Here is a 14,028-nt window from a genome sequence, read left to right on the forward strand (position 1 = left end):
AGACGGTGCGAGCGAGGGGAAAAAGCACGCCAAAAGTCATCAAAAGTGTGGGAGTATTTCAATAAACGGCCTAATAATGTTGTTGTATGCACACTGTGTCGAGCGGAAATGGCCTATAATAGCAGCACAACGGCTATGAACGAACATTTGAAAAGAAAACACCCGACAGCGTTCTTGCCATCACCATCAACTAGTCAATCGTCCACGTGAGTATACATTGTCATCATTACACAAAAACATGAATGTGTCATTTGTATCTTCGTTGTAAATTCATAAACTAAAGCACCGTTTCGCTCTGAGAGGTGCGTTTGGCGTGCCTGTTCAGTGTTTACAAAGACGCGCTCCTCTTTAACGCTGTGGAGAGGCGGGACCGGCGAGCGAGCGGCGCGCGCCGGGAGCGACGCCGCAATCGTGCCCAGGTGCGCGATCCGCGCACCTGGGCACGATCATCCAATCTCCTCTTGCTGAAGAAAAGGGGAGCAGCAGAGAGAGAGGGAAGAGAGACTGGCGTTCAGTCTGTCGGTTCTGAAAGAACCCCACGGCACAAGACGTGTCACAAACGCTAACGTTAATTAGTTGTGCAAATACCTTTTACAACATTAACAGTTACATATACTATGTACAAACGAACAATTAACTTTCACTTTAATCATACTATCATTGTTGTGTTATTAAGCAAAATAAGCAATACTTTTACTTTTGTTGAAATGTTTACACTGTTACAGAATATTTTGTTTTGCACTTTTTTGTATTGGATGTTTATCTTTATTTTTGCACATTTTAGCAAATAAGCAATACTTTTACTTTTGTTGAAATGTTTACATTGTTACAGATTATTTTCGTTTTGCACTTTTTTGTATTGGATGTTTATCTTTATTTTTGCACATTTTAAAGCAAAATAAGCAATACTTTTACTTTTGAAATGCTTATACTATTGCAGAATATTAGGATTTGCACTGGATGTTTACTTTTATATTTGCACATTAAAAAGCAAATACCGGTAAGCTACTTTTAATTTCGTTAAATGTTAAAAGTTTTAAATGTTTACATTGTTGCAGAATATTTTGTCATGTTGTCAGTGTTGACTGAGTGGCCATACTTTTTTTTTTTTGTAAATAAAAGCCATGCCTTTTGAAAAAACTGGCCTATGTTTATTTTTTCATCTTCATTTTAAATAAAAAATAAAAAATCGGTAAAAGGAAAAATAATCTATAGATTAATCGAGAAAAAATCTATAGATTAACCGATTAATCGAAAAAAAATAATCTATAGATTAATCGATAGAAAAATAATCGTTAGCTGCAGCCTTAGCTGTGTTTATTGCATTTTTGTTGCATTTGGCTTGATTGTAATGGAGAGGGGGTGTGATGTTCATATGTTTTCAATATTCAGGGTTTTATCCTTCATAGACAAAAAATAAAATTCCATTCCGTTTTTAAGGCTGTCATAACATTTTTAGCATTCAATCAGACTTTATTGTGAGGTTTTGTATTAGTTTTCCAGACACATTTTCTTTCTCAAAATTTGGTCCCCAGAGTCAAATTAATTGCCCAGGCCTGCACTAACCCCTGTCCCGCCGTGCTGCCCGAGAGAGTAAATATAAAACACCAAAAGAATTGAAAATAAAATGTATTTCCTTATTTGAGTGTGTATTTATTGCCAAGCTGCTATAAAATGCTCCTTCTACCCTGTAATGCTTTTGCAGGGTTGTAAAATTCAAAGCTTACAGACATAAGTCTGCAGTTGTTAAAAAAACCCCAAAACAATTTAGTCTTTGGCAATCATTTAAATAGTTCTTAGATATAATTATATTGAATCAAAAATAAGAAATGCAAAATCTGCTGTGCTGCTGTTCGTTACCATGACGACGTGGAGGAAAGGATGGTGAGGTGATAAGGATGCTGGAAGTGGTGAGGCACAATGTGAGTTTTCCCCCTTCGTCACGTCTTCATGTGTGCAGCTTAAATCGGAAAGAGCTGCTGTGCCAGTTGTTTGTGTCGCAGTCGAGCATGGTGCGCTCCGTGAAAGTCACGTTGCTCTCTGCGTCAATCAGGATAATTGTGTTGGTCCTGGAAGAACAAACAGTATCAAATGGAAGCAGAACAATCAAGAAAGGAACGGGGCATGAAAAAAAAAAAAATGTTATCACTTGAATTGTTTAGCTTGTGGTAATGTTGGGACTGAGCCTCCGCATCCGTGCATTTTCTACAATTTATCCTGTTCAGTGTCACGGGGAACTTGACGTCTGGAAAAAGACGGACTCCACCCTGAACTGGTACCCCCCGGTCAACCACATGCCATATACGTACACATATAGTCAACCATTCACACCATCGTTGGGGCTAAACCCACAGCACCTACAACTGAAGTCAAGACGAGTCAACCACCAGACCCGCCTAAAATCTGGTGCTAGTCGTGGTAACTGACCTTGTGCCATATTTAGGACTGCGAACACACACAGCTGACAGAGCCTGGACCAGGGACTTGCTGTAGCCGCCCTCAGCCTGGCTCTCCTGAGCTGGATCAGGACAATTCCTGTCAGCAACCACACACAGCACGTATGTTTTAAATACACCGCAAAAAGTCAGTGTTCAAAAACAAGAAAAAAAAAATACAAACATTAGGGGTATTTTATTTGAACTAAGCAAAATTATCTGCCAATAGAACAAGAAAATTTGGCTTGTCAAGACTTTCCAAAACAAGTAAAATAATAAAACCTTAGAAATTCAATAGGTCCTTATGTCCCATTGCATAAGGACTCCCTGTGGGAGTCCTTATGCAATGGGCCATGCGGGCCCTAATTAGTTAACCTCAATGAACCCAAAAATACCTTTAAAATAAGTATATTCTCACTAATAACAAGTGCACTACTATATGAGTACATATTTAGGGCCCACATGGCCCATTGCATAAGGACTCCCTGTGGGAGTCCTTATGCAATGGGCCATGCGGGCCCTAATTAGCTAACCTCAATGAACCCAAAAATACCTTTAAAATAAGTATATTCTCACTAATAACAAGTGCACTACTATATGAGTACATATTTAGGGCCCGCATGGCCCTTCGGGAGTCCTTATGCAATGGGACATAAGGACCTATTGAATTTGTAAGCTTTTATTCTTTATTATTATTATACCGGCCGCCTCTTTGAGCTGTAATTGGACCCACTTAACATGCTTCAAAACTCACCATATTTGACGCACACATCAGGGCTGGCGAAAATTGCCGTTTGATAAAAAAACCAAACCCCAAAAATCTAAATTGCGCTCTAGCGCCCCCTAGAAAAAAACCCAACTAGACTGCCTGTAACTCCCACTAGGAAGGTCGGAGAGACATAAAACAAAAACCTCTATGTAGGTCTGACTTAGACCTAAATTTCATTAATGGTACATTCTCGGGCAAAAATCAACAGGAAGTTGGCAATTCCCCCTTTAAGACAAAAAAGTACTAAAAACAGTCAATTTTGCCTCTTTGAGCTGTATTTTCACCCTCTTAACATGCTTCAAAACTCACCAAACTGAACACACACATCAGGACTGGCTAAAATTGTGATCTAATGAAAAAACCTAACCCCAAATCTAAAAATTGTGCTCTACCGCAATTTTTTTATGAAACGCAGAAAAAACTGCTCCTCGGAAGAAAAAAATGACAAAGCTGCCTGTAACTCCCACTGGGAAGGTCGGAGAGACATGAAACAAAAACCTCTATGTAGGTCTCACTCAGACCTACATTTCATAAATTGACAACACCCAGCAAAAATCAACAGGAAGTTTGCTATTCCCTCTTCAAAACTAATTTTTTGTAAAAACCGGTCACCTTCCTTCAAAAACTATCTCCTCTGAGCGCGTTTGTCGTTTCGGCTTCAAACTAACACAGGAGAGAGATTGAACCCTTAAAAAAAAACCTCAAATAAAAGTATAGAACAGCAGTTTTCTAACTGCTCCGGTTTTGATTTTATGACCCTTCAAAGAACCGCTGCGCTGATGCTGCTGCGCTGATGCTGCTGCGCTGCTGTTATTTCAAGATGGCTGCTTAAAAGCAGGAAGCACAAGCGTGCCCACACAATGCAGACAAGGTAGGTACACTACCCAAAAGTCTTGGGACACTTCAGACTAAAAGTAGCCAAAAGTATTGGGACACTTATGATGACCACTGGCCAAAAGTATTGGGACACGTATGACTACCACTGGACAAAAGTATTGGGACACTTACGACGAAACCTGGACAAAAGTATTGGGACACTTGGGACTACAACTTGACAAAAGTATTGGGACACTTATGACTACCACTTGACAAAAGTATTGGGACACTTACACTGGACAAAAGTATTGGGACACTTAGGACCAGAAATTGACAAAAGTATTCGGACACTTAGGACTACAACTTGACATAAGTATTGGGCCACTTGGGACTAAAACTGGACAAAAGTATTGGGACACTTAGGACTACAACTTGACAAAAGTATTGGGCCACTTGGGACTAAAACTTGACAAAAGTATTGGGACACTTGACTACAACTTGACATACGTTTTGGGACACTTCGGATTACCACTGGACAAACGTATTGGGACACTTAGGACTAAAACTGGACAAAAGTATTCGGACACTTACGACGAACACTGGACAAAAGTATTGGGACACTTGGGACTAAAACTTGACAAAAGTATTGGGACACTTAGGACTAGCACCTGCCAAATACGCGGGCCCGACCAATGCTGCTTGCAGCTTTAATTTCTATTGTTTCATTGAAAATAAAACAGCAACGTCCATTTGGCCGTCATCTGTTTTAATTATGAGACACAATTGTGTCAAAGTCATGATTTTTATTTTTTTTTTACATGCTTGAAATAAGAAATTATTACTTTAAAAAAGTAGTTTTATACTTGTGAGTGTTGATGACACAGCTTTGCAACACTTGATATTCTAGTTTCAAGCATGTTTTACTCAATATAGATCAGAAAATCTCAGCAACAAGCTGTAATATATAATATCATACCTGCCAACTTTTGAAATCAGAAAAACCTAGTAGCCAGGGTCCAGGGGCCGCAGGCCCCAGTAGGTCCAGGACAAAGTCCTGGTGGGGGGTTCAGGCTTCGCCCCCCGACGCAAAATGATTATTAGCATTCAGACAGGTTAAAATGTTGCTAAAACCATCACTTTTCTATCAGTCACAGTGACTTTTCAAAACAAAAATATTACAGCAAAAATCATATGGGTTGATTGACATGTTTATTCTGTAAGCTAACTTCAATAGTTTGAAATTATTTTGACAGTTAATGCCAGTTATCCTGTCAACCTTTCACAAGACTTCGATTTGTTAATTGAAAGTATAAACAGTATAAACACTTTTTACAGTAAACAAATGGTAAAACAGTACTAAACAATTCCATTAAAAAAAAAATTGGTGTCATTATTAACTTTCTGTCCAAGCTTGTATAATCTACTGCTTTGTTCAATTGTAAAAAGTATTCTGTGCCTAAAATTCACATTTCTATCACAATTATCATACTGTAAACATGGTAAGCTAACTTCATTAAAATTAATAGTCCTGTCAATAGCATGGAATTACAATTCAAATGTAGTTTTTTTGTAAGCCTTTCAAAAGAATTCAAAATATGAAAAATTAATGAAAATTAATTTAAGCCATCAGACACTTGAAAAGTGGCACATCACATCTCTAATGTAATCATTTTAACTTTTCAACAGAAATAGCACTGCAAAAATATTAAGGACATACTTCTGTATTTTGGTAGTTATGCTGTCAACATTTAACAAGATTTCTTCAACTTGGACTTGAAAGCATAAATAGTATAAACACTTTTAACAGTATAACAGCACTAAACAATTCCAATAGATAACATTGGTGTCATTACCTTTTTGTGGCTAAAATCCAAATTTAGCAACGGCATTAGACTTGTGTTTTTTTGTCCCAACGTGGTCTTTTACATCGCTAATTCCTCCGTGTCCGATCGAAAAATCTTGTCTGCACAAGGTGCAATTCGCGTAGTTTTCACCCTTTTTGGAACGGATAATTATTCCCGGATAGGCTTTTGAATATTCTTCACGGAATGACTGCAGTTTTCTTTTCGGTTTAAGACTCGTTTGCGATTTTTCTCCGGCTGATTCCATGATCGTTCGCTCGTTTGGAAACAATGGCAACTGGTGCCTCGTGCTTGGCAGCGGTGCTATAAATAGCCTCGCGCATTTAAAAATTTTTTTTTTTTTTAATTAATGAAAAACCGTATTTTTTATCACTGCAACCGTAACCCGGAATAGGTTGATGAAAACCGTACTAATTACGGGAAAACCGGAGTAGTTGGCAGGTATGTACTATATAAACACAACATTATTAATATTGCTACTACGGATAATTTCAACAAAAACTCCTCAAAACAGCCTACTACCTATAATATGGGCTTTTTAAACATAAGATCATTGTCTCCCAAAACGTTATTAGTTAATGAGGTCATTAGAGCCAACAATCTTAACGTCATTGGTCTCAGCGAAACCTGGCTCAAACCAGACGATTTTTTTGCGCTGAATGAGGCATCTCCTCCTAACTATACGAATGCGCATATTGCCCGTCCCCTTAAAAAAGAAAAAAAAATACAATTAAAACTTTAACCTTACCACTAACCTAAATAATAAATATAAATCGTTTGAGGTGCTTACTATGAGGTCTGTCACACCGCTACCTCTCTACCTGGCTGTTATCTTATATCATACTTGCCAACCTTGAGACCTCCGATTTCGGGAGGTGGGGGGTGGGGGGCGTGGTCGGGGGTGGGGCTAAGATATATATATAAGAAATACTTGACTTTCAGTGAATTCTAGCTATATATATATATATCCATCCATCTATATATATATATATATATATATATATATATATATATATATATATATATATATATATATATATATATATATATATATATATATATATATATATATATATATATATATACACACATATATATATATATATAAATAAATAAAATAAATACTTGAATTTCAGTGTTCATTTATTTACACATATACTAACATAAACATAACACTCATCTACTCATTGTTGAGTTAAGGGTTGAATTGTCCATCCTTGTTCTATTCTCTGTCACTTTTTCAGAACACACACATTATACAAATATACATTATAAAATCAATAAGAAAACGGGAGCTCTAATTTGGGAGTCTGAATTAGGATCAGAAGTTCCTATATAAACATTGCGTACTCACGTCGCCTTCTTGTATTGATTACTGCAGTTGTGCACTGGATTCATTCACAAATACAAACTACAACTCACAAACACTTTAGAGTTAGGCTCCACCATCAGAATGTGTACTTAAACTTATAAAGATCACATGGATATTATTCAGTGAGTTGATTCACCAAAACTAACCTGTTATACAGGAGGAAAAAGCACACAGGACGTTTCAATTGTTCACAGACTGGTCGCTCTCATCAGAATGACAAGACACTTCCGGTCTGCAGGTGATAGCATTCAATTGGGAAGAAACGCCCTACTGCCCCCTACTGACCAATGTGAATACTGATAAATGTGTAATGACAGCTCCAAAAACGAATTCAAACCACAAAATAAAATAAATAAATCAACACAGAAATGTGACACATTATGGGTGGGTCACATATGCATGTACAGTAGATGGCAGTATTGTCCTGTTTAAAAGTGTCACAACATTGCTGTTTACGGCAGACGAACTGCTTTATGGTAGACGGAAACTTGACTGCTGTTGTTGTGTGTTGTTACCGCGCTGGGAGGACGTTAATGAAACTGCCTAACAATAAACCCACATAAGAAACCAAGAACTCGCCCTCGATCATTAGCTGTTTATATTGTGGGAAAGCGGACGTGTGAACAGGTTGTCAACACGTCACTCAGGTCCGCATGGAGCTGGAGGGGGCGTGGCCTCCAGCTCCGCCTGAATTTCGGGAGATTTTCGGGAGAAAATTTGTCCCGGGAGGTTTTCGGGAGAGGCGCTGAATTTCGTGAGTCTCCCGGAAAATCCGGGAGGGTTGGCAAGTATGTCTTATATATATTTAGGACCAAAACCCTTAAAACAAGTAAAACACTCTAACATAAAATCTGCTTAGTGAGAAGAATTATCTTATCAGACAGAAAATAAGCAAATATCACCCTTATTTCAAATATTTAATCTTACTTAGATTTCAGTTTTTGCAGTGTAGAGATGTCCGATAATAGCTTTTTTGCCAATGTCCGATATTGTCCAACTCTTAATTACCGATTCCGATATCGACCTGTACCGATATATACAGTCGTGGAATTAACACGTTGTTATGCCTAATTTTGTTGTGATGCCCCGCTGGATGCATTAAACAATGTAACAAGGTTTTCCAAAAATAAATCAACTCAAGTTATGGAAAAAAATGCCAACATGGCACTGCCATATTTATTATTGAAGTCACAAAGTGCATTATTTTTTTTAACATGCCTCAAAACAGCAGCTTGGAATTTGGGACATGCTCTCCCTGAGAGAGCATGAGGAGGTCGAGGTGGGCGGGGGGTGTATATTGTAGCGTCCCGGAAGAGTTATTGCCGCAAGGGGTTCTGGGTATTTGTTCTGTTGTGTTTATGTTGTGTTACGGTGCGGATGTTCTCCCGAAATGTGTTTGTCATTCTTGTTTGGTGTGGGTCCACAGTGTGGCGCATATTTGTAACAGTGTTAAAGTTGTTTATACGGCCACCCTCAGTGTGACCTGTATGGCTGTTGACCAAGTATGTGTTGCATTCACTCGTGTGTGTGAAAAGCCGTAGATATTATGTGATTGGGCCGGCACGCAAAGGCAGTGCCTTTAAGGTTTATTGGCGCTCTGTACTTCTCCCTACGTCCGTGTACACAGCGGCGTTTTAAAAAGTCATAAATTTTACTTTTGAGACCGATACCAATCATTTTGAAACCGATACCGATAATTTCCGATAATCCATTTTAAGTTATTTATCGGCTGATAATATCGGCAGTCCGATATTATCGGACAGCTCTATTCAAAACTAATGTAAAGTATCAAACAAGAGAAGAATAAGTGATTATTACATTTTAACAGAAGTGTAGATAGAACATGTTAAAAGAGAAAGTAAGCAGATATTAACAGTAAATGAACAAGTAGATTAATAATTCATTTTCTACCACTTGTCTTTAATAATGTTGACAAAATAATAGAATGATAAATGACACAATATGTTACTGCATATGTCAGCAGCTAAATTAGTAGCCTTTATTTGCTTACTTACTACTTAAAAGACAAGTTGTCTTTTATGTTCACTATTTCATTTAAGGACGCAATTGCAATAATAAACATATGTTTAATGTACCCTAAGATTTTTTGGTTAAAATAAAGCCAATAATGCAATTTTTGTGGTCCTCTTTATTTAGAAAAGTATCGAAATACATTTTGGTACCGGTACCAAAATATTGGTATCGGGACTATAGTCTCCGGTAGAAAACGCTGGTTCTCCGGAATATACAAAATAAGAATAATAGTGAAGTCCGCCCCCTGTTCCTTAGCTTTCTGGGAAAGTGGCCTTTAAAACAATCTAATTGAATATCCCTGGTATACAATATATTTGGATTAGGGATGTCCCGATCCGATATTTGGATATGCGTATCGGCAAGGCATGGGAAAATGCCGATCCAGATCCAGTTTTAAAAAAAAACTCCGGTCCGTGTTTTCCAACGCACCTATTTAAATAATACATTCCACTTTTCTGCTGCTCCGTAATTTCCGTTCCGCATTTTCCAGCACACCTTCAACACATCCACAATTCTCACGCAGTTGCTTTTAGCTGCTGGCATTACACGACAGGCTCTTCTCACTCTTTCCTGTGTCTCCCTCTCACAGACAGCGAGCGCACCTTCTTACACACGTCACGTACTGTCGCGTCATACGTCACATATGTGTATACGTCCTCTCCCAGCAGAGAGCGAGGTAGCGGCATGGCTAACGTTAGCTGTGATGCTAGCGCAGCCGCTAAGGTGCGCGCCTGCTCAAGCGTCCTCTGCGCACGGGAAATCTATGCCACGCACAAAATCAAATAAAAAAAATAAGCGCATAACAATTTTCGACACACGGACACGACAGAGACAACAGTTTTCGTCATCATTGTTCAAATATTGTGACGTCTGTCGAGACGCTTATCTCCATTCGGTGCCACACGTCCACACCATCAAAATGCAGAGGCAAAAATTTCCACATCAACACCGTATGAAAAAATTAGTGATTTTTTTAGTTGTGATTTCCTTCTCTGCATGAAAGTTTAAAAGTAGCATATATTAATGCAGTATGAAGAAGAATGTTTTAATGTAGACATGAAAGAACATTTTGAAAATCAAGACTACATTTCCTGCAAATGGGTGCATTTCTACCCTATATTTTAACTTTAGATTTATTCTCATATCAAACTCTTTTGGCTGTCTTTTTGACACTTACATCCGGCGCCCCCCTCCACACCCTGGATTATAAATAATGTAAATAATTCAATGTGATTATCTTGTGTGATGACTGTATTATGATGATAGTATATATCTGATAGTATATATCTGTATCATGAATCAATTTAAGTGGACCCCGACTTAAACAAGTTGAAAAACTTATTGGGGTGTTACCATTTAGTGGTCAATTGTACGGAATATGTACTTCACTGTGCAACCTACTAATAAAAGTCTCAATCAATCAATCAAAACACATAGAATCATCATACTGCTGTGATTATATGCATCAAGTGTTCATTCAAGGCTAAGGCAAAATATCGAGATATATATCGTGTATCGCAATATGGCCTTAAAATATCGCAATATTAAAAAAAGGCCATATCGCCCAGCCCTAGTTCAATGATACCATTTCTGTTTGTCATGTATAATTTTGTCTATTTTGTGTTTATCCTTGAATAAACAGGTCAGTTTCTTGTTACCAACCATTGTGTATTATTCAAACTCCCCTAATTCAGCTGGCTAGTTGTTATCAAGAGTACTAAAACCCTTTTCAACATGATTCTGACAACTAAGTAGGCTAAATAACTTTAAACTTTAATACATGCTCGGACAGGCCAGTATCGGTCAGTATCCGTATCGGTCAGTATCGGTATCGGATCGGAAATGCATAAACAATATCGGTATCGGATCGGAAGTGCAAAAACCTGGATCGGGACATCCCTAATTTGGATCATGGCTTATTTTTATATACTGTATATGAACACAATTATTGAGAGAGATTGAGGGTCTCCACTTACAGTTCTTCATTATTCAGTACACCCAGGAGCTCCTGCACCAGTCCTTCGCAGGACAGTGACTGGTTGTTGACGACGCTGGTGAAGTGGCGCTTTCCTCGCAGCAGTTTCTTCCATGGGGTGTCCAGGAGGGAATTACTCAAGCTGTAGATTCCTGCTGGGTGACAAATGCAAAATCTGATGCAAAAATAAAATGCATCGAATAAACAGTTGGAAAACAACAAAGGCAAATAAATGTAAGGTAAGAGCAAAATGGTTTCTGCAGTGGAAAAAAGAAAAAGAAAAGAAGAAGCCGGACCTGGTTTTAGATGGATAGGTTCAGTGCTGCCTCTGTTTCCATAGTAACACACACGATCCTGCTTGGCTCTACACGGGACGTAGTAAAATACAAATAAAAATAAGACATTATATTCACTGTATTTATGATAAGAGTTTAAGAAAGTTTGCTGTGAAAAACAGAACATTTCCAATAAAAAAACAAATACACAAAGTGTCAGGTTCAAACATCAATGACATCTATTAAACAAGACAAGAAGCAAGGAAATAAACAGAGACATAATTCAATTTTGCTCAGTTTGAGGAGAAACGTGTCGACGTGTAACCTCTTACAGTGTCACCCACGCTCTGACGAAAAAAGGTTCACGCCTCCTCTTTTATTTGGATATTCCCTGTTCACACAACAACAGCTGTTTCTAAAGGAATGGTGGGTATGTAAACAGCCATTGTTTTTGGTCACATTAACACAGGGGTGCTCATTACGTCGATCGCGAGCTACCGGTCGATCTCGGAGGCTGTGTCAGTCGATCACCAGCCAGGCATTAAAAAAATAGTCCTAAAAATGAGCGATCATAAATCTTCACTATGACGTCACTTTCGTCACTTGATTGACATTCACGGCACCCGAGGGTCTTCTGAGATGACGCTGGCTGCTGCCAGCTCATTAAAATTACCGACTGGAAGGCGAGAAACACTTTATTTCAACAGACTCTGGCGCCGTACCTGTCGTCAAAACTACAAAGACCGACTGCACAGTTGCACAGTTGCGCTAACAAAATAAGAGTCTCAGAAAGCTGGCGTGCACAAGCTAGCAAGCTACGGAGTTTGCCGACAATGTATGTCTTGTAAAGTGTATACAAAGGAGTACGGAAGCTGGACAAATAAGATGCCAAAAACCAACCACTTTCATGTGGTATTGGACAGAAAGGAGGACTTTTTTTCTCCTCCATTCGAAAATGCGGACGTTATCAGCACCACTATCTGATTCCTATCAATGCAAGTCATCACAATCAGGTAATACACCAACTTATATTCTTGTCTTCATGAAAGAAAGGAATCTATATGTGTTAAACATGCTTGTATTATCCTTAAACACCTTTAACTTGTTAACAATATTAACTATATGTGTTAAACATGCTTGTATTATCTTTAAACACCTTTAACTTATTAACAATATTAACTATATGTGTTAAACACGCTTGTATTATCTTTAAACACCTTTAATTTATTAACAATTTTAACTATATGTGTTAAACATGCTTGTATTATCTTTAAACACCTTTAAGCTGTTAACAATATTAACTGTATGTGTTAAACATGCTTGTATTATCTTTAAACACCTTTAACTTGTTAACAATATTAACTATATGTGTTAAACATGCTTGTATTATCTTTAAACACCTTTAAGTTGTTAACAATATTAACTATATGTATTAAACATTCTTGTATTATCATTAAACACCTTTAATTTATTAACAATATTAACTATGTGTTAAACATGCTTGTATTATCTTTAAACACCTTTAACTTATTAACAATATTAACTATATGTGTTAAACATGCTTGTATTATCTTTAAACACCTTTAATTTATTAACAATTTTAACTATATGTGTTAAACATGCTTGTATTATCTTTAAACACCTTTAACTTGTTAACAATATTAACTATATGTGTTAAACATGCTTGCACTATCTTTAAACACCTTTAACTTGTTAACAATATTAACTATATGTATTAAACATGCTTGTATTATCATTAAACACCTTTAATTTTTAAACAATATTAACTATATGTGTTAAACATGCTTGCATTATCATTAAACACCTTTAACTTGTTAACAAAAACATATATTTCATAAATAAGTAAATATAAATGATATATATGAATGAGGTAGATCCCCACGACTTGATCAATTGAAAAGTAGCTCGCCTGCAGAAAAAGTGTGAGCACCCCTGCATTAACACAAAAGAAAAAGATGCCTCGGACTTGGACTGGTCCAGGATCGAGCTTGGGCAAGTCTTGGATCACAATAGATAACCCCTCCCGTCTCCTCCCATCGTACACAGCGGAATTTTCCAAGCCTTTGGCTTGGTGCAACAAAGACAGCTTTCGTCTGTTCACTGGGAACTCAGAGAACGGAAAGTTTTTTGATAATTTACATTTTTCTGACACAAAGATTATGCGAAAAAGATTGCCTGAATGGCAAATATCGCCATGGAGTTAAAGACAATAAATTGTGTGCCTATAGTTTTCATTATTCCTTCTTTGACGAGGCTTTTCGCCAAAAGTTTGACCACGGTTTTGCCAAACATTGCACGTAACAAACGAGTCTGTTTGCAGATGTATTATCCTGCAGAATCAACTGCCATGACAAAGAAACAAACACGGGTGACCCATTTTTAATGTAGTACAAATGCAAAAAAGGCCACCATGGGGGCCAATGAAAGTAGCGAGTGTTATCACTTTGATAAAGAAGGTACTAAACACTC

At 37.6% G+C, this 14,028-nt stretch overlaps 1 protein-coding gene across 4 annotated transcripts in view; it reads right to left on the bottom strand.

The window, feature by feature from the left end:
* Positions 1 to 1,411: 1,411 nt before the first annotated feature.
* LOC133623016 (transport and Golgi organization 2 homolog) overlaps positions 1,412 to 14,028 on the bottom strand; it is a 73,223-nt gene continuing 60,606 nt past the window's right edge. Inside the window, exons 5-8 of one of the 4 annotated variants that reach the window (XM_061985912.2) lie at positions 11,560 to 11,627; positions 11,265 to 11,418; positions 2,428 to 2,535; positions 1,412 to 2,069 (exon numbers count right to left, since the gene is read on the bottom strand). In XM_061985912.2, coding sequence (XP_061841896.1) covers positions 1,949 to 2,069; positions 2,428 to 2,535; positions 11,265 to 11,418; positions 11,560 to 11,627 — 451 coding nt within the window. In that variant the 3' untranslated portion in view covers positions 1,412 to 1,948. The remainder of the gene's footprint in view (positions 2,070 to 2,427; positions 2,536 to 11,264; positions 11,419 to 11,559; positions 11,628 to 14,028) is intronic. The other 3 variants (XM_061985914.2, XM_061985915.2, XM_061985916.2) reach the window with 3 other exon arrangements.

The sequence above is a fragment of the Nerophis lumbriciformis genome, linkage group LG12, assembly GCF_033978685.3.
Source record: "Nerophis lumbriciformis linkage group LG12, RoL_Nlum_v2.1, whole genome shotgun sequence".
Taxonomy (NCBI): domain Eukaryota; kingdom Metazoa; phylum Chordata; class Actinopteri; order Syngnathiformes; family Syngnathidae; genus Nerophis; species Nerophis lumbriciformis.